This window comes from Vombatus ursinus, unplaced genomic scaffold (genome assembly GCF_900497805.2).
Source record: "Vombatus ursinus unplaced genomic scaffold, bare-nosed wombat genome assembly UNPS02014449.1, whole genome shotgun sequence".
Lineage (NCBI taxonomy): Eukaryota > Metazoa > Chordata > Mammalia > Diprotodontia > Vombatidae > Vombatus > Vombatus ursinus.
In genome coordinates this window covers 1,583,725-1,608,155 of record NW_020954227.1, presented here as the reverse complement: position 1 = coordinate 1,608,155, position 24,431 = coordinate 1,583,725, and the positions used below count along the sequence as shown (strand labels likewise).

Sequence of the window (24,431 nt, the reverse complement as noted above, 5' to 3'; positions counted from 1 at the left end):
TTTCATCACTGTGCAGTGATACTTTATTTTATAAAGCAATATTTCTGAAAGAATTATAAATTCATGACACTTAATGGTACATCTTTTTTTAGCATTTTCTTTTTATTTTTAAGGGAGGCATTTACATATGTTCAAGAAAGAAGGTTCTGTATTAATCCTAATGCCGGGTTTGTCCATCAGCTTCAGGTAACTTCTGTCACTCCTCTTATTCTTCATTTAGGCATTTGCGTAATTAGGTAAGATTGCCAGTGTAATGGTAGCTATAGCTTGAGTGCTGTATTTGATTCTAAGATCTTTTTTTTTTTTTTTTTTTTAGTGAGGCAATCGGGGTTAAGTGACTTGCTCAAGGTCACACTGCTAGTACATATCAAGTGTTTGGTCTGAGGCCGGATTTGAACCCAGGTCCTCCTGACTTCAGGGCACCACCTAGCTGCCCCTCTGATTCTAACATCTTTAAAGTACTATAGTATCTCACTGATTTACTATACCAAATTACTATAGTATCCCTCTTACTCTACTATATATAGATGTAGACTAGGCAATAATGCAGTTAGATAGATTCAGAACAAGTTGATTGGCAGGAATCAAAGAATAGTTACAGATGTCAGCCCTCTGCAAATAGAGATCGATTCCTTTTATGTACATATATACCCATGTTTAGCACAGTGCCTGGCACATAATAAGCATTTACTGAATGCTTTCTTTCTAACTAAATGTCATATATGACACATATGTCACCATAGTAGGTTCTTGTTGATTAAGTAATGTTGATTGATAAATTGATAAATACTTTTTGATTAATGGTTTGATGTCAGGTTGACAAGAGGTTTTCAAGGGGATACCCTAGGGATGTGTGCTAGTTAACATTTTTTATAAAAATTTAACATTTTTATTACTTGGATAAAAACATAGTTGGCATGGTCACCAAATATGACAGATGACAGTAAGCTGAGAAGGACTACAGTGGATACACCAGGATCCAAAGAGATATTAACTGGCTAAAATATTGGGCTAAATTTAATAAAATGAAATCAAAGTAAAATATGGAAACTTACATGTAGGTACAAAAAAATTTCACAACTAGAAGATGAAGTCAGAATTATCAGTTTGTCTGAAAAAGATTTGGGAGCAAGATCAATATGAGTCAGTGTGATGTGGCAGATAAAAGTTAATACAGTCATGGGCTGCATTAAGAGAAGCATAACTTATAAAAAATTAGTAGTTGATAGTCTCTCTTTACTCTGCCCTCACCAGACCTTGTTTGGAGTATAATGTTCAGTTTTAGGTGCCATAGTTAGAGGAGATTGATAATGCCCGGGGGGGGGGGGGGCCCAGGATGGTGAAGAGCCATAAGTCTATGACAAATGAGGGGACAGTTGAAGAAACTGGGGGTGTTTACCCTGCATTAGAGAAGACTCAGAGAAACACGACAGTTATGTTCAAGTGTTTCAAATGCTGTCATGTAAAAGGTGGGCTAGTTTTGTTCTGTTTGGTCCAAGAGGCATAATCAAGAGCAAAGAGGTCAATTTAGACCTGATGCCAGGAAAAACTTCTAACAATTAGAGCTATGCTGAAGTGAAATGGAATTCCTTCAGAGGTTCCCTTCTTTGAATGTCTTTTAGTAGAGGATGAATGACTAATTGTTAGCTATGTTATAGTGGGGATTCTTACAGGGCATGGTTTGGATTAGGTGATTGCTGAGACTCTTTCCAAATCTTAAATTCTGTGACTTCATCGTAATTTTTATTACAGTGATACTAATTTAAAATCCTTGTTGAACCAAAACTGAACACTAGGTACTTACAGTGACCAAGCTTGTCCTTAAAAAAGAGATAAGAAAATGTACCCACCTTCCTTTTTTGCTGAGGTGGGAGACTAACTGTGGATTAGTTTTGGTGATCTACCTCCTCCACCTTTTTTAAAAATTCTTTGTTATAAGGCATGAAGGGAGGGATGTATTTGGAAATAAAGGATGATGTATTATAGGAAATACAAGATGATGTAAAGAAAAAAGGTATCAAAAATTTTATGAAACAAAAAAAAACTCATTTAAAAGAAAGATAGTAGATGAGAGAAATAGCTTAGAGGCATTTGACTACCCTGAAACTTAGAAACAACTAACCTCGAATGATTTCTATTCTATAATAAGAAAAGCAGGATTAGACAAGTTTTTATTTAATTTACAGGATTAGGGAGGCAACATGGTAGAGTGGAAAGATGCTTGACTTGGAGTCAAGATACGTGGTTTCCTATTGCACTTAAATAACCATGTGACCATGGGCAAATTATTTGCCTCTCTGATACTTGTTTCCTTATCTGTAAAATGAAGGTGATATCCATAGTACTTACCACACTGGAGCCTTTATATTAGTGGTCTCCACAGTAAGAATGACCTGGGCCTTGCCAGTAGGAAAAAGTGGGAAGACAGCTTGTCTCTAACACACCCACACTTACCCTTATCCCCTAGCACTCACCCACTTCATTGTTTCCCTTTGTTGTACAAGTTTTCCTTACCTTCTTTTTTCTGAGGTGAGTTTCAAGCCTGTTAGGAAAGCTATAACCTAAATTATCCACTGCTCACAGCAAATCTGCAGAAGCTATTAAAAAAATTCACCCCCAGATCACCAGATCAATGGGTAGGTACTCACTGAAAGGCAGAAACAAATGAGAGCCTCAACCCTTTTCATTTTGAGTGGGTCCGAATGAGTTACATAGGATGAGCAGTCATTGATGGATTGTGATCTTAATCATAGATATTCATTGTTACTTTTCTCTCCAATTCACTTGGCTACCATACTTCCCTGTTAACTCTTGTGGGCACCACCAATCTTCTAGTCACAACCTGAGTGTCATATTCTATTCTACATAGTAGTCAGTTTCCAAATCTTGTTGGTTCTGCCTCCACATCTCATATCTGTCCTCTTCTTTACAACCACCACCTCTTTTCTGAACTCCTGCAGTAGTCTCCTGATTGGTCCTCTTGCCTCATATCCTTCTCCTCTTCAATTTACCTTCCACACAGCTGCCAAGGTTATTTCTCTACGGTACAGATCTGACCATGTCACTTCACTATTCAGTGGCTCCCCTTTGACTCTAGGATCAAATACTATTTCATCTTTATATCATCCTTTTAAGAATTTCTACTTTTGTGAATATTCTATAATGTATGTAATATTTATTATAGTAGTATGTATAATTATAAATAAGGAAATATACTCAATGCAAGTACATGCTCAAAAATTTTTTTACTGATAGGGATATGTGTTCAAAAAAGGTTTGGAGACCTGTTTGTATGGCTTTGAAAAGGAACAATTTCACCTTGTTGGTATACCATGTATGTTGATATGACTTACTATCTTGAGTCATCATCTTCTTTCTGGTCCACCATAATTTTCAGAGAATTTGTTTCTTAATTAAGTTTTCATATTTCTCATGCCAAGCTGTTAATTCCCTTTCTAGTTCTGTCTTACATAGCTCTTATTTCTTCTCCACTTTTTCCCTCTACTGCTCTGATTTCATTTATAAAAACTTTTCAAACTTTTTTTAAGCTTTTAAAAAAACTTTTTAACTTTTTTTTTTTAAACTGTTGCATCATCTCTTCCAGGAATTCTAGTTGAACTTGTGCCCAAACTTTTTCTTTGAGGCCTTGCATGTTGATGTTTTCTCTTCTTCTAGATTTGTGCCTTGAACATCCCTGTCACCGTGGAAGGTCTTTTTCCATTTACTCATTCTTCATACTTTCTGACTTTGAACCTGGCTGAGCTGTGTGCACTTCTGGAGAGAATGACTGGGCTGTTCCTGCTGTTGCTCACTTGAGGTCATTCAGGAAGGGATGAGGATACTGAATTCCATGCTGGGACAGTTAAAGCTTTCAGTGTTCCCAGAAGGGTTTAGCCAGGGCAAAGTCTGATCAGTGCCCTTCTATTCTGCAGGTTTCTGACTTGTGTTGGTATCTGAGCTATGGGCTTGCCCCTGGTTGGAGTATCAGTAGACTGCTGCTTGACTTAGCCACTGGAAAGCTCTGCAGGTTCCCTTTTTTTTGGTCTAGGGCTCCTGCTTGGAGGTTTCAGATTGGACATAGAGATGAAACTGAGACCGTACTCCATTCCTGGTGGTAGGGCTACAGAGCTTATGCTTGCTTTTAAACTTGTTCCTTTTTCACTTTTTATGCCCTTTATAACCTTTATAATCTGTGTAAGGACACATCTTTCCAGTCTCATTACATATTACTCACTTTACTGTGCTTTTTTTTGTTCCTCATATATGAAACTTCATTTCCTGACTCTATGCCTTTTGCATTGGTTGTTCCAGTGCCTAGAATGCACTCCCTCTGCTCTATCTCAAAGAATCCCTCACTTCTTTTTACACTCATTTCAAGCTTTAGTCCAGCATCACCAATTTCCTATACTGGATTTTCAAACATCACAAACTCAATATGTTGCAAAGCAAATCCATTATCATTCCTCCCAAACCACCCCTCTTCCAAACTTCCCTATTTCCATCAAAAGCATCACCATTCTTCTAGTCACCCAGGTTCATAATGTCACTTATGCTAAATTTCTCACTCCTTCATGCCAAATGTCTAGTCATTTGACAGATCTTGTCATCTCTTGTATCCAAGTAGCCATTCACACAATTATCACCGTATTTCAGATCCTCAGTACCTCTTGCCTGAACTATTGCAATAGCTTACTACTTGGTGTCTCTCAATTTGAATCCATCTTCCACAGAGCGAATAAAGTAGTTTTCTTAAGTGCAAATTTGACCATGTCAAATCCCACTGTGCCCCCCCCCATTTAGTAAACTGCACTGGCTCCCTATTAAATATAAATTCCTCTGCCATTTAAAGCTCTTCACGATATAGCCCTGCCTATTTTTTTTTTTAAGCCTTTACACATTACCTCTTTCCATGCATTCCGCAATTCAGGCTTCTTGCTTCTCATGCACAGTATTCCATTTCCTGTCTCTGTGCTTTTTCACTTGCTGTCCTTAATGCCTGGAATGATTTACCTCCTCTTGTAATAAATCCCTGGCTTCCTTCATCCTCAGTTTAAGCTCTATTCTCTGTATGAGGCCTTTCCTATTACCTTTAACTGCTTGTGCCTTCTCTAAGGTTACCATTTTGTATAGCCCTATATGTATATGTTGTTCCCCTTGCTTCTTGAGTGCAGGAACTGTTTCACTTTTGTCTTTGTTTCCCTAGCACTTACCAGAATTTCTGGCTTATATAGGCACTTAATAAATGCTTGATTGAACGTCCTTGATTCACAATTCTTGATTTTAAGGAATTGCAAAACCAATATTGATTTTTTGTCTTGTCAATTGTGCCATATTAATTTGGTAGCATCTAATTGGTGTATCACAGAATTTCACTTGATTCTTTTAACAATTCTCTGAGAAAGGTAGAACAGGTCTTATCACCATTTTACAGAAATAATCCTCAGAGCTGATTAAACCCATATAGCCAGCTAACTGGAAATGGAGAATACAGTTTTGGAACTCAGCTCTTATGTCTCATGACTGTGCCTCCTTGATTTGTTAGTCACTAAGTTACTAGTGTGATGCAGTTTGTAAATCTAATAATATTTGGTTTTTAGCAACTATAAATCCCAGCCATATACCTTATTTTAAAATGGAGAATTCGTTGTATGTGTTTTGCTGTTGTAGGCATGGAAAAATTCATTGTGCACATTTACAATAATTTTTTTTTTCAAATAGGAATATGAAGCCATTTATCTAGCAAAATTAACCATACAGATGATGTCACCACTGCAACTGGAAAGATCATTATCTGTTCAGTCCGGTACTACAGGTGAGAATTTTCTCTTAAGTTCACAGGGAAGGTGATATAAATTAGTATTGTTTTTGTTCACCTGAACCAATACTAAGCAGTTGTAACTTTCAGGTAAGGAAAACAGCTTCATTAGAACATTAAGTTGCCAAAAATAAATAATTTGTTAGTGAATCATTATGAAAATTATGTATGTAAGGTGTACATCAGAACTAATATTTTTCCATCAACTTTTGGTGTCATGCCCTGTTAGAGTTGACTAAAAAACCATTTAGCCACCTAATTAATTAGTTTGATTAATCAATTAATTGGGCAAGGGTTCTTAACCCTTTTTTTATGTCACAGACCCTTTTGGCCATCTAGTATGGTGAAGTTTATGAACCCTATCTTTGAATGCATAAAGGAATTTATATATTACAAAGGAAACCAATTACTGAAATAGTTATCAAAATATTAAAACAAATTCATGGACCCAAGGTGAAGAACTTCTGAAAGTCTCCTATAGTTCAATGCCATTAAAATTTTCTTAAAATGCATTTCTGTTCCACAGATGGTACATTTATTTCTAAACTAAATATGAATTAAGCAATATTTATTATCTGCCAGCCTATCATTGTGGTAGGCTATTAAAATATAGTCTTCAGTGACTCACTTTCACTTGACGTAATTTCTTGAGAGAAAAATGTGATATAGTGGATAAAGGGATGGCCTTATAATCTGCTTCGTTACATACTGTGTGACAGTGGGCAAGTCAGTCTTTCAATTGTGGACAAGTTGCAGATCTGCATTGAAATCACAGGTTTGAACCACAAATTTTTTTTTCCTTATGCTATTTTCTTTCCATATAGCACAACTAGTTTGTGGTTAAAATATTTGAAGATTTGGGGGGATTTGCCAGGTGATTAGTTGAACCTTGCTTTTATTTTTGCCCAAACCTGTGATTGTATTGGTGTAGAGAGCTCATCTCAGTGATCAGAACCAGTGCAGATTGGGCAACTACTCTGCATCCTAAAGGTTGTCTAGTTATGTACACCTCCCTTCTCTACAAAATCCACATTTAGTAAATGAGGAAACTCAATGAGAAGTTAAACATGTCACATAATTAGTAGTAAAACCAGGTCTAGACCTCAGGTCTTCTGACTTCTAGTACACACACAGCAACAAGAAAATGAATATTAGAAAATAAAAGTACATAAATAGTTCTGCTGCTGGTAAAGAAGATATTTCCTATGAAAAATTAATCTCTTATATTTTATCAGAGTACAAGATCAATTATTTTCATGTTTGAATCTTCCCATTGAACTAACATAGGATATTCATCAGTATCTACCCCATTATAATATGGCCCTTAGGGACTATTCTTTGGAACTACTGCAAGTAATATAAGGCAAGAGTATTTGGTGATGAAGCTGCCTCTCTTGACCTATTTAATTTGTTCCTCATTCCCTGCAGTTTTTCCTTTATTGAGATAAAGAAATTTCTCTTGCTTTTTGTTAGGGAGCATTCTAAATAGTTGTGGAAATTTTTGATTTTTAGTGATAATGGCTCCTATTTGAAAGGATATTCTTTAAAAGATGCCTGTATCTCAGAAAACTTCCTGAATATAATAGATTCCTCATCTGAAGGTAGCAACTATGAAATGATTTCTCATGCTCTTTGGCACTATTGATTACAGCTGCACCTAATATACTGTACACACTGTACATCACTATTATAACAAAATAATGTAAAAAAACATTAAATGCCTAAGTTGAATATTATTTTCCCCCAGATCCCTGAAAATACTAGAAGACTTTCCATATTTCCATTCCTGCTAGAAAGAGCTGACTTAAATTAGTTGTTAGGGGCACAAAGGTCCAAAACATTATAAAATTACAATTCCTTCCTTTCTTTAAAGTATTTTAAGACACAGTTTTTAAGATAGACATCTCACATAAGAATTTAAAATAGTTGTAAAAAAACTTTACTCTGCCATGCAAGTCTTCAGTCTCCCAATGACTTTTCATAGTTAAGTACACGGGATTAGACTTTCCTGGAACACCTGAATGCATAGTAACAACTGAACTATTTAAAAGCCCAGTTTATGTTCTGTTTATGTTATAACTTTTAGGCAGCTTGAAACGTACATATGAAGAAGAAGAGGAATTTGGAAATATGCAAGTTGCTGCTGCACAGAATGGATGATGGTGCCTCAGACCAACATTATATAGTGTATGACTTCCTGTATGTGAAGGGGAAAATACATTAATAATGTAAAATGACAAAAACACAAGTAGCTTCTTTTCAATTACATGTTGCTTCCAAATGTCTTTCTCTGCAACTTGCTAAGCAACATTTTAAGAAAATGATGGACTTCTTCAATAGATGGCACTGATTGTTTTCTTTTTTTTCTTTTCTTTTCTTTTTTTTTTTTTTACACTTTACAGTTTTATTATAAAACAAGATTTTTGGACTTGCAAAGAAGTATTATTGCAATAATGCACTTTTCATACTTGAAAATTTCTTTATTTGTATGATATAAAGTTATTACTTTAAAACAAAATGCAAGTTGGGGAGGCTTGTTTATAAAAATTATTTGTAATTTATAACAATTTACTAAAGAAAAGCTGTTAAAATTCATTTTGTGTTTATACATTTTTAAAATAATTTTACAATTATTATTTTTTTAGTTTTATGGTGGGACTTCTTACAGAAATATCAATGCAAGAATCTGCCACATTTTGAGTAAAAGTTTGTGGACCTTAACCACCCTTTCATATTTGAAAACTTTCCGTGGACTTCTGCAATATACTTCAAATCATGTCATTGGTTCAGCTTCCCTCATCACTGCATTGGCTAGCCTATGTAAAACTTTTAATGAAAGAGGAAAATACCTCCTTTTGCCAAGTGTAACACTGGTATTTCAGAAAAAAAGATTGAGTTAGAAGTTTCAAGTGAATTTTCCTGTTTGGATTTTCTTTTGGTGAAAGCCAGGTGTATCTGTGTTTTTGGAAAAGTATCTAGCCTTTTTCCTTTGTCCAGAACTATTCCAGATACAAGTTACAACATGTACACTGTCATACTGTTTATTTTTTAATTCTAAGAAGTAGAAAAGTGCCTTCTATTATTTCTAAAATTAGCTTTATCATGGCCTACAAATTGGATAGCACTTAGAACAGTGAAAATGTTTACAAAAAATTTTATTATTTTTAGATATCTTAAGTTTTTAAACTGGAAGTATAAAGCTTAATGTAAAAATTTAAGCAAATTGTTTAAAATGGACCACATTCTTCCCAGCCAATTTTGTGCTATCGTTATGACTATGAGATTCTCAGATTGAAGCTTCTCTTTGCAATGACCTTTGGAATGGTTTCTGGATCAATTACTTAAGAAGTGTTTTAAGCAAGCACATTTTATGGGTCTTTGGTTTTAATATTTTTACTTACTTAACAAATATAAAAGGTACATACGATAGCATTTATTGCTTTTCCAAAATATTGAAACAGAAATAAATTTCTTTCCACCTCTTTATTTTTGTTGGATAGCAAAAGCAAAACTTACCCCAGTGGTTATGTTTGGGTGCTTAATGGATTTTCTGTTCTAGGGGACCTGTTGTTTCTATCCCCTCCTTCTGCCCAGCCTCTCCCCAAACCCATGAATAATGCCAGTAAAAACATACATTATTAAATCATACAACATTTTGGGAGAATAGTTTACTTAATATTTCCAGGTTCACTAAGACATTAGTTTACCCACTTAGTTGGTATATGGCTTCCAATGAATGAATGAGTGAATCAGTTTGTGAATGTTATGAGTTATATAATCTTTTAAATATCTAAAATCATCACTAAAAAAGGGTATAATCTTACAAAACTGCAAGGCAATTTAGTGTTCAGTTCCTACTGGTTTTATTCTATTTTCAAGCATTAGTGCTATTTATTACTTTGCAGATTTTCACTAGAGACTTAACTGAAATCTAATTGGTGATGTCAAGAAACAGCTTTTGCTTTAATTGGATCACTATGGCATTAATAAATGTCATCTAGCCCTTATTGTTAGTTATATTTTAGTATTTGATACTGCAGCTTCATTCTGTAGTCATTTTGCATTTAAAATAATTTTAAGGGTTAGCTAGGTGGCGCAGTGGATAGAGCACCAGCCCTGGAGTCAGGAGGACCCGAATTCAAATTGGGCCTCAGACCAGACACTTGATGCTTACAAGCTGTGTGACCGTGGGCAAGTCACTTAACCCCAATTGTCTAAAAAATAATAACAATAATTTTTAAAAATACTTCATGTAGGTCCAAAAGTTCAGGCTTATCTCAATTTTGTCTTTCCTTTTATTAGTTTATTATTACTATAGTATTTATTAAACTTTTCCAATAGTTTAGAGAAATGCATTTTTAAATGTACCCATTAATTTCTGTTTAGGTATTTGTCCTTTTGTTTTGTTTTCTTGCTGTTTGATTATATGCTATCACTGAAGTGCCTTTGTAGCACTCTTAAGTTTAAACAGTGTCTCACAGTCAGTCATTGTCTTGAGAGTGAAATTAATGCCTGCAGGCAAACTTCATTCTGGTACTGATTTTCTAGGTCTCATCTTCCTGTTGAATGTTGTTTAATTTTTTGTTTCCTTCATGGAATATTTTCTTTCCATTTTTCAACTTCAGGAAAGCCTTTAGTTTGCGATTCCTTTGTTCTCACTGATATTTAAGGATCTAAATTTTTCATCTAAATTTGATGCATGAAAAGAACTAGTCCTATGACCTATGGCACTGAGATCTTTTTTAAATAATCCATTATAATTTTTATTTTGAATATATATGGCCCTTTAGGGTTTTTCAACCAATGTGACTTAATACCCAGTATTATTATTAATGCACATATGTAGTGAAGTTAAAGTAAAATGGTATCACAGTTATATATATGCATACAGCAGCATGAAAATCTACTATTCTTTATTGCAGAAGAAAGTAACATTTTACCATTGATTATTATATTTCAGATGTTGAAATTAAAAGATGTTCTTGCTTCCTAATTAGGTCATTTTGTTCATGGTACTTTCTCTAGTCTAGAAAAAGTTAAGACACTATTTTCTATTTACTGGTTACTTCTATAAGGTGAGGAATTTAACAGAGAGAACTTTTGCTAGTATCTCACCACTAATTAACTTTTGAAGCAGAATGTTAGTTTTTAATCTTATCCTTCAGGAGAACTAAGAGGTATTATATGAAAATGTTAAATATTTCCTTCCCCTTCTTTCCCTTTAAAGGTCTCTAACTTTTTATTCATAGTGATTCAACTGAGTTGTCTGAAACTTAACTAAATCTTAGGTTGGAAATCTGGGATATACATATCGGGACCTCAATTTATTGTACAGTTGGTCTACAACCAACTGCATAATTTGACACTGGTGAAAGTTATTACATGCTAAACCAAAATTTCTTATTAGTGTTCATCTGGATCATTGTGCTTTCAAAAATGGTAATTGAAACTCCTGAAAGGAAAGTTTTTACCTCATTAAAAAAAAAGAGGACCCTGGGATTTCAATAGTTTTTGAATGCTGGAGTTTCTTTTCCTGGCAGCTAAAAATCACTTAAAATATTCAGGTTTACATACTAGCTTCCTCCTATAGGGAGATGTCATACCTCACAGTTCAAGGTGCATCCTGAATTGCTAACATTTTACTGACATCTAGTTGTAATTTACTATGCAGCAAAATTATTCAAAAAGAACAGCCTGTCTTTGTAATGTGTTTAATTTATTCTGCTTTTAACAAATGTACCTTAGACAAAGTATTGAAGTGTATAGGAATGCCATAGTGCAAGAGGCTAATAGTTCTTGCACAAAATACTAAAAATTTATTTTGTGAAACTATTAAACTCCATACAAAATATTTAGCATCTTGTGCCACTGTGTCTGAAAAAAAGAATTTATTCATTTAAAACTGATTTTAGCCACTTGATATCATGAATAAATGTTTTTATATTTTCTGTTGATACTGTGTGTAGTGTAGTCCAATGGTTCAGACTTTCCATTTTCTAAGTACCTTTCCTAAGAATGTGGTCCAGACTGGTTTAAAATCCCAATTATGTAAAAATGTGAATGGATTTTTTCAATATTTTAGTTTCAGTTCAGTTTTAAATCTAATCTACATTTTTAAAATCACCAAAGCTGCTAAGTTATATTTATTCAGACAGAATTATTTTATTACAGAAACTCAGAGTTGGAAAAGACTACAGGAACCATGTAGTCCAACCAGTACCTGAGCAAGAATTCACTTCAGACATTTCGTTTTCCTTTTGGATGGCTATAATTACTGAGAAGTCAAAATTGGCCCCTCTGCAACTTCTATTCACTGCTTAGTACTGCCTTCTGACTTCAAGCAGAATAAATCTGAGCCTTCTTCCTAGTCCCTTCGAATACTTGAATACCTGAATACTTGAAATACTTGAATAATAAATTATCCTCCTTGGTCTATAGCTTAGAATTTAGAATCTCTTGGATTATTGAGAGTAAGAGGGTCTAGTGATATGAATCACTGAGAGTAAAGTTTTAATAAATCTCCAGCTTGGGTGTGATTTTTCCTCTTATTTTGTTTTGGTGCCACTTCATTTCTTTCTTTTTTTTTTTTTTTTGATGATACAATCGGGGTTAGGTACCTTGTCCAGGGTCACACAGCTAGTAAGTGTCAAGTGTCTGAGGCTGGATTTAAACTCAGGTCCTCCTGACTCCAAAGCCCAAAGGTTTAGCCACTGCTCCATCTAGCTGCCCCACCAGTTCATTTCTTTCCAGCATGTTTTCCTCACTAATTTTTTTACATATCTTCAAATCCAAATGTGAATCAGTTTTGATTTTTCTTAACAACTGGATGGCTTCTATGGTTTACTTGGTTCTTTAGAAGTAATCTAAAAAACAGTATATCCAGGAAAGCACTAGCCATCTTGGTAGGGATGAGAAGCAAAGCAAATACAATAGCAGATGATGAAAACAAATGATCTTTAATTATCTTGCAAACAGCTAATAAATAACACTGACCATTACCCAAGGGACCTAGAAGTTCAAGAATTATTAGAAGGGAACATATGAAAAATTTTACAATTTTATTCAACAGAATCACTATTCATGTGAATAGTAATTTTATGTTTTTATTTGATATTAAAAATAAAATCAGAAAACAGCAAACACTAAAAAGTGCATGTTATCACTGAGAAAATCCCCATCAAATTTTATGAATGCAACAAAAGCAATGTGATTTTCCCATAAAATATTCATCAAAAGGGTAGCTGAGAATGTTGTATCTATCAGTGAAAAGCTATGAGACAGATCTGTTTTTCAAAATTAGGGGGAATTGAAATTGCCATAAAGTACCTCTATCAGATAAACAGATGCCCAGATTCAGTGGAAATCAAATTATATTTGACATGGTTGGATAAAATGATCTACATTAAATTTCACAGGTAAAACAGCTACTTCTTACTTTGAATCTCATCATTTCATCCCCCCACCAAATATTTACTAGGTTTTCATCAAATTAAAATACTTCAAATGAAAGGTTTTTAATTTTTTACAAAGCTATAATCTAATGTTTGCCAACATTATTATTATTACCTCCCCAAAATATATCTGTGTTCGATGAGTTACAATGGCTAGTTTATTTAATATTAAGAAGTCAGCTTGCAATTAAACCCATGTCTGTTTTTTATTATAATTAAAGAAACTAGTTATCTAACAATTTTGTACACTACAGGATACTCTCTTATACAATGTTTCTTTTTAATAAAAAGTAAGATAATAAACAAATAAGATAGTAAACAGATACTCTACACTTTGACTACAAAGAAATAAAACCCAATTTTAGAAAAATACAGGAAAAATTTCAAGTTAAAAATATATTCCTTTGGTTAAAAGTCATCTCCTTCATAACATTCATTTATAGTCTGTTATCACAGCATGCTCCACCAATCCAATTTAATCTTCTAATACGCCAAACTTGTGGACTAAAATTTTTGTCCAATATTTTATGGGGGCAAGGGAGGTGTCACTTGTTTTGTAGCAATAAAATACTTTGATTTTCTAAAAGAATAGCCTAGTTGCAATAAATTTCTTTGTTTTCATTCTAAAAACGATTCTTGGTATCACTACTTTAGAAACCTGTGATACATGTAGTTTTCTTCAGATACGGTATATCCAAACTTTTTATAGAAACCAACGTTTTGTGGAAGACATTCAAGGGTAATTTTGTAACAGTTCAGTTTTTTACTTAGCAGAGTAAGAGTCGACAATAACCTGAAAAAGAAGAATAAACTCTAAGAATAACGTCATTTTGAACAGCTTTTTGAAACACAGATGAATTTTTGATCGCAGCTCTTTATTAGCATGCAGTTTTTAAATGAATTAAATTCTGTGCTTTCAAAGGAGTTTTCTCAAAATTAAAATATAAAATGTGATTAAAATTTATATATGAAATAACTAAATCTCCATCTTTATATCAAGGGCACGATTTTTAGATGTCACTCCTATTGCATATGTAAAAAAAAAAATACAAAAGGGTTTATGGAAATAAGATGGTAGTATTTTTTAATTGCTTCAAATATTTTAAATTTGCCAAAAACCCAAAAATTTTAGTGTTAAAACTAGAAACCAGGGGCAGCTAGGTGGCACAGTGGATAGAGCACCGGCCCTGGATTCAGAAGGACCTGAGTTTCAAATCCAGCCTCAGACACATAACACTAGGGTCACTAGTGTGACCCTGGGCAAGTCACTTAACCCTACTGCCTAGTCAAAAACAAAAAAACAAAACCAGAAACCAAAATATTTATACGTGAACTATTAAAACATTACTTGGAACCTGAAGCAAGTAAAATTCTAGATAGCTTTTAAAAAAAAAAAGTAAACAAGAGTTGAGTAGCTCCTACTTTCCATGGTCAAGGGCAGTTAGGTAGTGTGCTGGGACTGGTGTCAGGAAGTCTTATCTTCCTGAGTTCAAAAATCTAGCCTGAGACACTAGCTGCATGACCTCAGGGTCATGTCACTGTTTGCCTCAGTTTCCTCATCTATAAAATGAGCTGGAGAAGGAAATGACAAGCCACTGCAAGTGTCTTTGACAAGAAAACCACAAATAAGAGTCATTTGAAGAGTTAAACATGACTAAACAAACTTTCCATGGTCATTTATTTCAATATACTTAAGCATGTTTTTTGTTCTTAAAAAATTTAAATTGGTTTATTCCTCTTGAATCCTTTTAAAAATCTGTTATAAAAAAGATTTATAGGATTATATTGGAGAATGAATGCAATTTTAGAAGGCATCAATAAAAAAATACTTAAGTTTTGTTTTTAAAACAGTCTTAAATTGGTCAACAAGTTCCATCATTTTCTTCAGGCAACAATTTTCTTCTGCCTCATTGTAACTGTTTCTCTTTCAATAAGTATCTTCTCATTGAGAGGTTCCATCCATCTCAATTCCTTCAATTTTGAAAAAGGTTAAAAAAAAAAAGTATTCCTACAATAGGTTTGAATATATATGTATATGATATATATGCATGCACATGTATATGGTTAAGGATGATATATCTATAATTAAGGCTATTTGTGATAAATCTCTTAATCTAAAGTTGATGTCATAGGAAATAATCATATTCCTCCTACATCTGTCTTCTGTATCAATGTGAGAGACAAAATTGAATGGACCATTACTCAAACCCATATGGTATTTCTCATATATTTAAGTACAGATTTTAATCTTTTTAAAAGACAGTATATCACAGATTTAAAGCTGAAAGGGACCTTAAAGACTATCTCGCCCAATCTCATCATTTCACAGAATTGAGGCTCAAAAAGGTTTACTAAAGTGCCAAGTCATACAAGTAGCAAGCAGCAGAGCCAGAATTTGAACCCAAATCCTATGACTTCAAACCTGCTGCCCTTTCTGCTATACCTCAGTGACAAATGGCTGGTCTTCAGAAAAACTGTTTGCCAGGAGAGACAGTATGGTAGCATGGTGAGTCCTGGGTCCTTTCCACGACTTTAAAATCATGGAGTGACATTACATTGTTCTCTGGGTCCTAGCTAATAATTATTGCCAATTATTGCCCATCTTAGAAGTTGTTGACAAAAAGTATAGCTCATTTAACCTTATATTGGATTCTAAAACTGGCTTGATGAATATTTTTTTGTTTTAAATATGAACATAAAACCAGAACATTTAACTTCAAATGAGGTATTTAAACAATTTCTAAGAATTTTTAAACTCAGTTTTCTTGTTGTTGAATCATTTTTCAGTGATGTCCAACTCTTTATGACCTCATTCTTGATTTTCTTGGCAAAGATACTGAAGTGATTTGCCCGAGGTCACACAGCTACTATGTGTCTGAGGCCACATCTGAACTCAAGAAAATGAGTCTTCCTGACATCAGGCCCAGTACTCTTATCCACCATGCCACCTAGCTCTCCCCCATTTCAGTCTTGACAAGAATTCATTATGTATGAAGAACACCTAATCTACCCAAAGTTGATATTGTTTCTGTGGCAAAATACTTACAGTTTTCCCAATTGTTTTCCTCTGCATTCATCACTCACAACAACATCTTCTACTCTTCCTCTCTGTGAAAATATTTATCCTTGTGTTTATTTAAAAAAGGAACCTTTTGTGTGATAAATCAGTAAGTGAACAATCATTGACACCATTTTGATAAGTAGTCAGATAAAGAGAAATGTGTATTGTTTATAAGCTTGTATGGCATTACCAGAATACAATTTTATGTACTTTTGCCTCTATAATATTCCTGGAGGCAATATAGCACTTTGGAAAGAGTACTGGATTTGGAATCAGAGAACCTGGGTTCAAATTCCAGCTCGGGTACTTATGACGTGTGACCTTGGGCAAATTGTTTAACCTTTCTGGGTCTAAATGATATCTTTATAATCATAGAAAGATGCCTGAGTTCAATTACTTTTAGTCACAAGCAATAATTTAGTCATAATTTTGCCTTACAGAAACTCCTCCCTACTGAAACTCACACAGAACCAAGCAGCCAGCCACATGCTGTCATCCTGAGTCTACTATCTTGTTCCCACTTCTGCCCCTGACTTCAGGTGCAATTTACTTAAGCTCAGGAACTCTCCTTAGAACCATAAATCAATGCTTTAAAATTGATAAGGCTTTTTGGAAGAGTATTGCCACCTTTAAAGGTAGCAGTAAGTATAGCAATAGTTCCCTATTAAGTATTCTAGATACTTGTTTCTAGGACTTCATGCACATGACTTGATCTTTTTCTTTACCAATTCTGAGTTTTTTGGTCCACTTAGTCCTTACTTCACTCCATGCTTTGTTTTCCTTTGTATTTATCATCACACACTAAGACCAATTTTAAGTGTTACGTATAATTTTGCTGTATTTAGGGACTATAATTTTTTCCAGGGGAACAAATTTTTAATTTTTACAACAGAAGTCACTGAAAAAAGATACATTTCATGGAAATTATTCATGAGAGGTGACATTTGTTATATCACTTAAAATTAACAAAGCACTTTTCTCATGAAAACCCTATAGAGTAAATGACTAAAAGTATTATTCTTATTTTAAAGCTAAAGGAAGCCAGCTCAAGCAGATTAAGTGAATTGCCTAGAATCACAAGACTAGTAATTGTCACAACCAAGAATTGAAACCAGGGTCTCCTGACTCTCAAGTTCTCTCTGCTCTTCTATAGCTATTTTTAACACTAACATTGTTTAAATGTGTTTGTCCTATTTTGTCAAGGAATGTCAAACCTACTCTCTCAGGCTGGAATAAGAGAAGCATACCTTTGCACATGAATGGATGAACTTATGTTCTATTATCAGAGTAGCTGTAGCAACAATCTGCCCTATAGTGACATCTTCTACAACTGTAACATAATAATCCCCTGATTTCCTCATGTGCTCAAATGATCCTGCAGGAATAGGAAAAGATGTCATTATATGATAATGTATAACTTTAGTAGGTCACAGAACCACTAGTTCTGCCTGAGCATTTTTGACTATTTTGCCATCTGTTCAAATTTGAATTAGTGGAGGAAAAAAATCACCTATTACAAAAAATGACCTAGAGATTGAGAATTATACCTCAGTCTCAAATGGAGATGACATTTTAAAAAATGTTTTAAAACAAATACTTACTGTTTTTTGATAAGGCAAATACAGTATGTACATTCAATGGAACCTATTACGATATCTATACAGCACGAGAAACTTCCCAAGCCAGGCTAAGAATTGCATCAATCCAAAGACAGATAAACTTTGTTATATTTGAATTTTAGACTAAGGTAAGCCATATATAATAAACAATTCACTAATTTTTCTATTTATGTTTTCCCAATTTTGCCAAATAATAGGCACACACTGAGGCAGAACAAAGTCCATACAAAGAACAACTTATCTTCCCTTTATTCCTTTTCAAATAAAGATTGATAGATGTGTACTCACTCATAAATTGCTCAGGGCTGACCATTCCAGTTTCTGTCAGCTGACCAAGTACCTTAAAAAATCCTAGTTCAAAAAAACAAATTTCATATAAAATGACAAAATTTTCTTTTTAAGCAAAGGTGCATTTTGGAAAAAACTAAAACCTAGGTCTATGTTTTTACATGTAATCACAACTCTCACCCCCCACAAGAAACCCCCTATAAATGTATGAATATAGATGTATAAAGTATCATACATCTCTCAAATGGCAACATTAATTTTTAAAAATAGCACCTATATTTTTCAAGAAATGAAATATAAATGGATTGCATTCATGAATGACACAAATTATCACATAATACGTGACTATTTTAGTTACCTCAATTTATGACACTATATCCGAAACATAGAAACTGCTTTTAAAAACAAACATGCTTTTTCTCAAAAGCCAGAATCTTTTTTTTTCATTCTTGTAGCCACAGGAATAGACCTCAGCAAAAATCATATTCTTCAGCTTTAAGTTGGAAATATTTACTTTAAGGCTCATGACAACCATTTTGCTCTAGGTTTAGATATTTCAGTTTGCTTAATTTGGTAAATGAAAACAATTTATGTATAATCAGTTTTATTTTGCCTAAGACTTTTCCACAGTGTGGCTTATCTGAGAAAAATATTATTGGAGAAAAAGTTGGAAGAAGACCTTGTCTACTTAATAATTTCCTATAGCCCGAAAAGAGATCTGTGATTCCTTCTATATCAAAGCACTTATTAATAAACTATTTCAAAAAGTAAAAAGTGAAGATGGTATTCCTCTCAGCAGAAAGGATATTTGAAGAATAAAGGGTGAGGAGAAAAGGTGTATCTCTACCATTCCTCTTGAATTATCTTCATTGTGTATCTAATTTAATGTTGAACACAGTATTTAAATGTATATTTAAATGCAGATACAAAAACACATCATAAACATATTAACCTGTACCAATGTTAATTGGCTTTCATTAGCACAGGTAAGAGTAAAACAATCAAGGCATGATTAATAAATATGAAATCAATCAATACCTCTGTTTAGATCTGCAGTACAAAGAGGCCTCAAAACCAAACCATCTCCTGGGTATGTTGGGGAAATGGCTGGAGAAAATGTTGCAGTATTCTGGCTCCAGTCCACCTCTTTCAATAGACTTGGGTCAAACATAGGTGTTTCGTCAGGTTTCATGACTGCAATGAAGACTGAAATTAAAATAATAATTTATACAAAGAACTTTTTTGTCTCAGAAATAATAAATTTTTAAAGTTATATTTCTGCAAAGCAAAGCAATTCTTGAATAATACAAAAAAATGAGTGAAATTTAAGTTTTTAAAAGTCAGTTAAGTAATTCTGGCTTCTCAATCCTATATGCCATCACATATACATATAGACCCTTTAAAATAATATCTCACATTTATATTAGAGTTAGTAAAGTATTTTATTAAGTAACTTGCTCAGAGTCTTACAGCTAGTAATCTGAAGAGGGATAAAAACCAAGGTTTTCCTGACTCCAAGTCCACTATCCTCTACACCATGATGCCTTTGTCACTAGTTTTATGTGGAAGAAATATGTGAGGTTACAAATTTTTGAAGACAGAAGATTTGTTTATGAATTGGTTTATAAAATTTCAAAGTCTCTCCCATATTTGGATATTATCAATGTATCGAAAAAAAAAACCTCTCAGAACCTACCCCACACCCACCCCTGCCCAATCCCACTAGCTCTCAGTACTATCCCCATCACTATTTTCTGCCTTCCCAATCTTCCATGAATCAGTTCAATTCTACATTTTCTCTTCTCTTGAATCTCTTATTTCCCTGTCCTTTCACACCAATCATGCCTTGCCAAACTCTAATCCTGGATTACACCATCTTTCTCCTTTGCTCTTCCTCACAAATTGCTAAATAGAAATGGAGGGAATAGTGAAATCATAGTGACAGGGAATACCATACATTTATGCCAATTTTAAATGTGCTCACTACAAGATAATTGTTAGCACATTCCTCTTTAACTGACTTTCCTATCCCATTTACCATAGCAGCTGGTCTGAACCTTTTCTTTTCAAGCCTCTCAAGCACTCTGTCCATATCTTCTCTTCTGATGAGCTTCATATCTTAACAACAACAAAAAAATTGAAGCCACTTGGTGAGACCTTTTCTCTTTTTCCTTTCAATCCCTGATACTGTCCCACTAGCTTCTCCTTTGTTCTGGTCTTTGATGAAAAGATGGCCCTTCTGTTCATTAAGGTCAGCACCTTCACACGTACCCTCAATCCCTTCCCAATCCACTCTATTTCCCCTCCCCAATATTTAATCTCTCCCTATCTTTTCCAGCTAGCTACAAATATGCTCAAGTTCTCCTACATCTTTTGAAAACCCTTGCTACATCCTATGATTCCTACTTGGTATTGTCCTATATCTTGCCTTCTTTTTTCAACTAAACTTGAAAAGCTGTCTACAATAGGTGCTTCTGCTTACTCTTCTCACACTTCCTTTTAAAGCCTCTGTGTCTCTTGGTTCTCCTTACCATCTGAATGCCCCTCAGTTTTCTTTGTTACAGCTTCATCCATGTCTCATTAATTAAGAAAGTGTAAGAGGGTTGCCTTGCAAAAAAGGGGTGGGAGAGCCTCAGTTGAGATTAACTAGCACAAATTTATGATCAGTCAATATTTAATAGACACCTATTATGTGACAGACACTATGCTAAGCACAGGTGATAAAGAAAGAAGCAAGACAGTCCCTGCCCTCAAGGAATTTACAATCTAATGTGGAATACCACATTCAAATAAATACATATAAACAAGCTACAGACAGGAGAAATGGGAAATAATTAACAAAGGGAAGGCACAAGAATTAAGAGGGATTGGGACTGGTTTTCTGTAAAAGATGGGATTTTAGATGAGACTTACTTAAAAGAAGCCATCAAAGTCAGTAGCAGAGAGCCTGCAGGCATGAGGAACAGCCAGAGAAAATGCTTGAAGCTGACAGCTGGAATATCTTGTTCAAGGAAACGCTAGGAGGACAGTGTCAGTGGATTAAATTATACATTGTGGGGAATAAGATGTAATAAGACTATAAAGGGAGGAGGAGGCTAAGTTATGAATGGCTTTGAATACCAAATAGAGGATTTTGTTATTTGTTCCTGGAGGTAGTAGGAAGTCACTACAATTTATTGAGTACATGATCTGACATGCATTTTAGGAAAATCACTTTAATGGCTGAATGGAGGATGTGGAGTAGAGAGAGAAGAGAGGCAGGCAGACCCACGAGCAGGATACAAAGATGAAATCAACAAGCCCTTGGCCACAGATTGTATGTAAGGGGTGAGGGATAACGAGGGGTAGAGAATAACTCCTAAGAGCATCACTCCTAGGTTTCGAACCTGAGGGACTTGAAAATGATGTCCTCTACAGTAATAGGGAAAGTATGGGGGGAGGGAAGGGAAGGGTTTAAGGGGAATGATAATGAATTCTGTTTTGGACATACTGAGTTTGAGATCCCATTTGAGGTGTCTGAAAACCAGCTGGAGATGCAAGACTGGAGGTAGCAGAGAGGTGGGATAGGCAGACTTAAGAATTGTCACCACAGAGATAATAATTAAATCCATGGAGCTGATGAGATCAAGTAAAGTAGTACAGAAGAAGATAAGTCCATGGCAAAACCATATGGGACACCCTATAGTTAGAGGGCATGATCTGGATGAGGATCTATCAAAGAAGAATGAGGAGTGGTCAGACAGGCAGGAAGAGAATTAGGGGAGTAGCATCCCAAAAACCTAGGGAGAAGCGAGTATAAAGGAAAAGAAGGTGATTAATAGAGGTCAAGGAGAATGAAAACTGAGAAAAGGCCATGGATTTAGCAACTAAGAGATCACTGCTCACTTTGGAGAGAGCAATTTCAGTAGAATAAGGTCAGAAGCGAGACTGTAAGAAGAGAGTGAGAATAGAGTAGATGGTCTTTTGGAGGAGTTTAGCCAAAAAGGGCAGAAGAGACATAAGCCACTATTTGGCAGGGACAGAGGATAAAGAAAGGGTTTTTTCCGGATGGGGAGACATAGGCATGTTTGTATGCAGTAAGGCATAAACCAGTAGACAGAGACTGAAAATAAGTCATAAAGACGGGATCATGGAGGCAGCAATCTGTAGAAGAAGACAGGATGGAACAGGATTGCTTAAACAGGTAGAGGGGTTGGCCTTGGTAAGTAGTAAGGCCACCTCATCATGTGAGACAGGAGTGAAGTAAAATAGCAGAATGCATCTGACTGATAGGATATAAAGAAGAGGGAAGAAGCGAGAGTTCATGGTGAATGACCTCAATTTTTTTCTGTAAAATATGAGGCAAAGTTCTCAGCTGAGAGAGTGGAGGAACAGGAAGTCATGGGAGGTTTGAGGGGGAATGAAAAGGTTCGGAAGAGCCACTGTAGAGGGGGAGAGTGGGATAATGAGCTGATGAGGTAATTCAAGTAGGACTACCTAGCAACAGTAGAAGTAATGTAACAAATTTGTAGCAGACCTAGTCAGGGCAGTTGCCTGATTTTCTTCACCTTCATTTAGCCTCACATGTGCAGGAGTGAAGGTGGCAAATGGTGGGACTGATCCACGACTGAGGCTTGGCAGGATGTAATTGGTGAAATGATACTGGACTAGGGATTCAACAGAGGACTGTGTAAAATTGTCACCAAGGGGTAAAGATGGGAAATAAGGAGAGAATAGCTAATGCAGGGGAGATAGCCTGGGAGATAAAAGAGGAGTCAAGGGATTGGAGGTCATGGTGTAGTTGAAAAGTAAGATTTTGTAACAGTAATTTGGCAGAAACTTAGCTTTAATTCTTTCCCATACAAAAAAAAATTTAAATATTCTATTATAACAAATTCAGTCTAGAAAAATTAAATGTGTAAAGGTCTAACAATGGACTATATTTCCAAATCCAAATAAGGCTACCATTAAAAAACCAAAACTTTTTATAAGTTACTTTAAAAGAAAGATTCATCTGTCTTCTCTAGGCCACAATATTTTGTATCTGTACAATGAGGTACTAGATGAACCCTAAAGTGTTTTTCACCTCCAAATCTTTTAAGGTTTTTCCTCACAGTAGTAAAATATATTAATACGATACATATTAGATAAAAATAAAAATGTGACTTAGTAAGCACTTATTAAGTGCCTACTATGTGTCAGACACCGAGCTAAGTGCTAAAAATACAAAGTAAGGCAAAGGTCTTGAGGTGGTCACAATCTCCTGTAGGTATGCATGTAGAGCCCTGTGGTACACTCATGGTTAGTGGGTGTAACCTGGATGAAGAAGAGACTGAGAAGGAGCTATTAGATAAGGTAGGGAGAAAACTAGGAGTGGTGAGAGAAAAGAGAGTATCGAGAAGAGGGTGAATAAGTGTCAACAGCTACAGAGAATTCAAGAAGAATGAGGATTAAGAAAACGCCATTAGATTTGGCTAGTAAGAGATTACTGGTAAATTATGAGAGAGCAGTTTCAGTTGAATGAGTTCAATTAAATGATGAGATTGGAAGGCAGATTGTAGACAGTTAAGAAGAAAGAGGAAAAGAAGTATAGGTGCCTATTACAGCCCTCTCAAGGAGTTTAGCTGCAGAAGAGGCATAGGACAAGAGCAGGAATAAATGGCTCATGCGTGAATTTTTTGATGATGGGGCAGATATAAGCATGTTTATCAGCAGTAAGGAAGTAGCCAGTAGACAAGGAGAGATTTGAGGTAAGAGAAAGAGGGTAAGGATGACAGAAGCGACAGTCTACTGAAGGAGACAGGATGGAATAAGATTACTTGTGCCGGTAGGAAGTTTGCCTTGGCAAGGAGTAATGTGAGACAAGTAAAGGCATCTGAGTGATATACGAGGTGGAGGTAGATAATAAGGAGCACTCAGCTGAATGGCCTCAATTTTTAGAGTAAAGTACGAGGTAAGGTTCTCAGCTGAGAGGGCCAGGGATGGGGGAGTTGTGGGGCATTTGAAGAGGGATGAATAGGTTTAGATAAACCTTTTCTCTTCAGTCCCTAGCCCCCTTAATATCAATGATTTCACACACCTAAGCCTTAGCCTTGGATCACTCCTACTATTCACTTTAACTCCTGCACACGTGTTGTGAAACAAAGGTGAAGAAAATCACATAACTGTTCTAAATGTATTCACTACAAATTTATGTTACACAACCTCCCCTGGGCCCT

The 24,431-nt window shown here is 35.0% G+C and overlaps 2 protein-coding genes across 9 annotated transcripts in view; one reads left to right on the top strand and one right to left on the bottom strand.

Moving 5' to 3' along the window:
- The window catches only part of STYX (serine/threonine/tyrosine interacting protein), a 49,073-nt gene extending 36,734 nt beyond the window's left edge, over nucleotides 1-12,339 (top strand). The window contains exons 9-12 of the mRNA XM_027861120.1: nucleotides 114-186; nucleotides 5,719-5,812; nucleotides 7,902-8,014; nucleotides 11,987-12,339. Of these exons, the coding sequence (XP_027716921.1) occupies nucleotides 114-186; nucleotides 5,719-5,812; nucleotides 7,902-7,975 (241 nt within the window). The 3' untranslated portion in view covers nucleotides 7,976-8,014; nucleotides 11,987-12,339. The remainder of the gene's footprint in view (nucleotides 1-113; nucleotides 187-5,718; nucleotides 5,813-7,901; nucleotides 8,015-11,986) is intronic.
- A 458-nt stretch (nucleotides 12,340-12,797) lies between these two features.
- The window catches only part of GNPNAT1 (glucosamine-phosphate N-acetyltransferase 1), a 32,808-nt gene continuing 21,174 nt past the window's right edge, over nucleotides 12,798-24,431 (bottom strand). For 4 of the 8 annotated variants that reach the window (XM_027861117.1, XM_027861116.1, XM_027861112.1 and 1 more), the window contains exons 2-6: nucleotides 19,273-19,428; nucleotides 18,235-18,297; nucleotides 17,575-17,702; nucleotides 16,313-16,374; nucleotides 12,798-14,059 (exon numbers count right to left, since the gene is read on the bottom strand). In XM_027861117.1, the coding sequence (XP_027716918.1) occupies nucleotides 13,912-14,059; nucleotides 16,313-16,374; nucleotides 17,575-17,702; nucleotides 18,235-18,297; nucleotides 19,273-19,426 (555 nt within the window). In that variant the 5' untranslated portion in view covers nucleotides 19,427-19,428 and the 3' untranslated portion in view covers nucleotides 12,798-13,911. Of the gene's footprint in view, nucleotides 14,060-16,312; nucleotides 16,375-17,574; nucleotides 17,703-18,234; nucleotides 18,298-19,272; nucleotides 19,441-24,431 lie in introns of all 8 variants that reach the window. The other 4 variants (XM_027861113.1, XM_027861114.1, XM_027861111.1 and 1 more) reach the window with 1 other exon arrangement.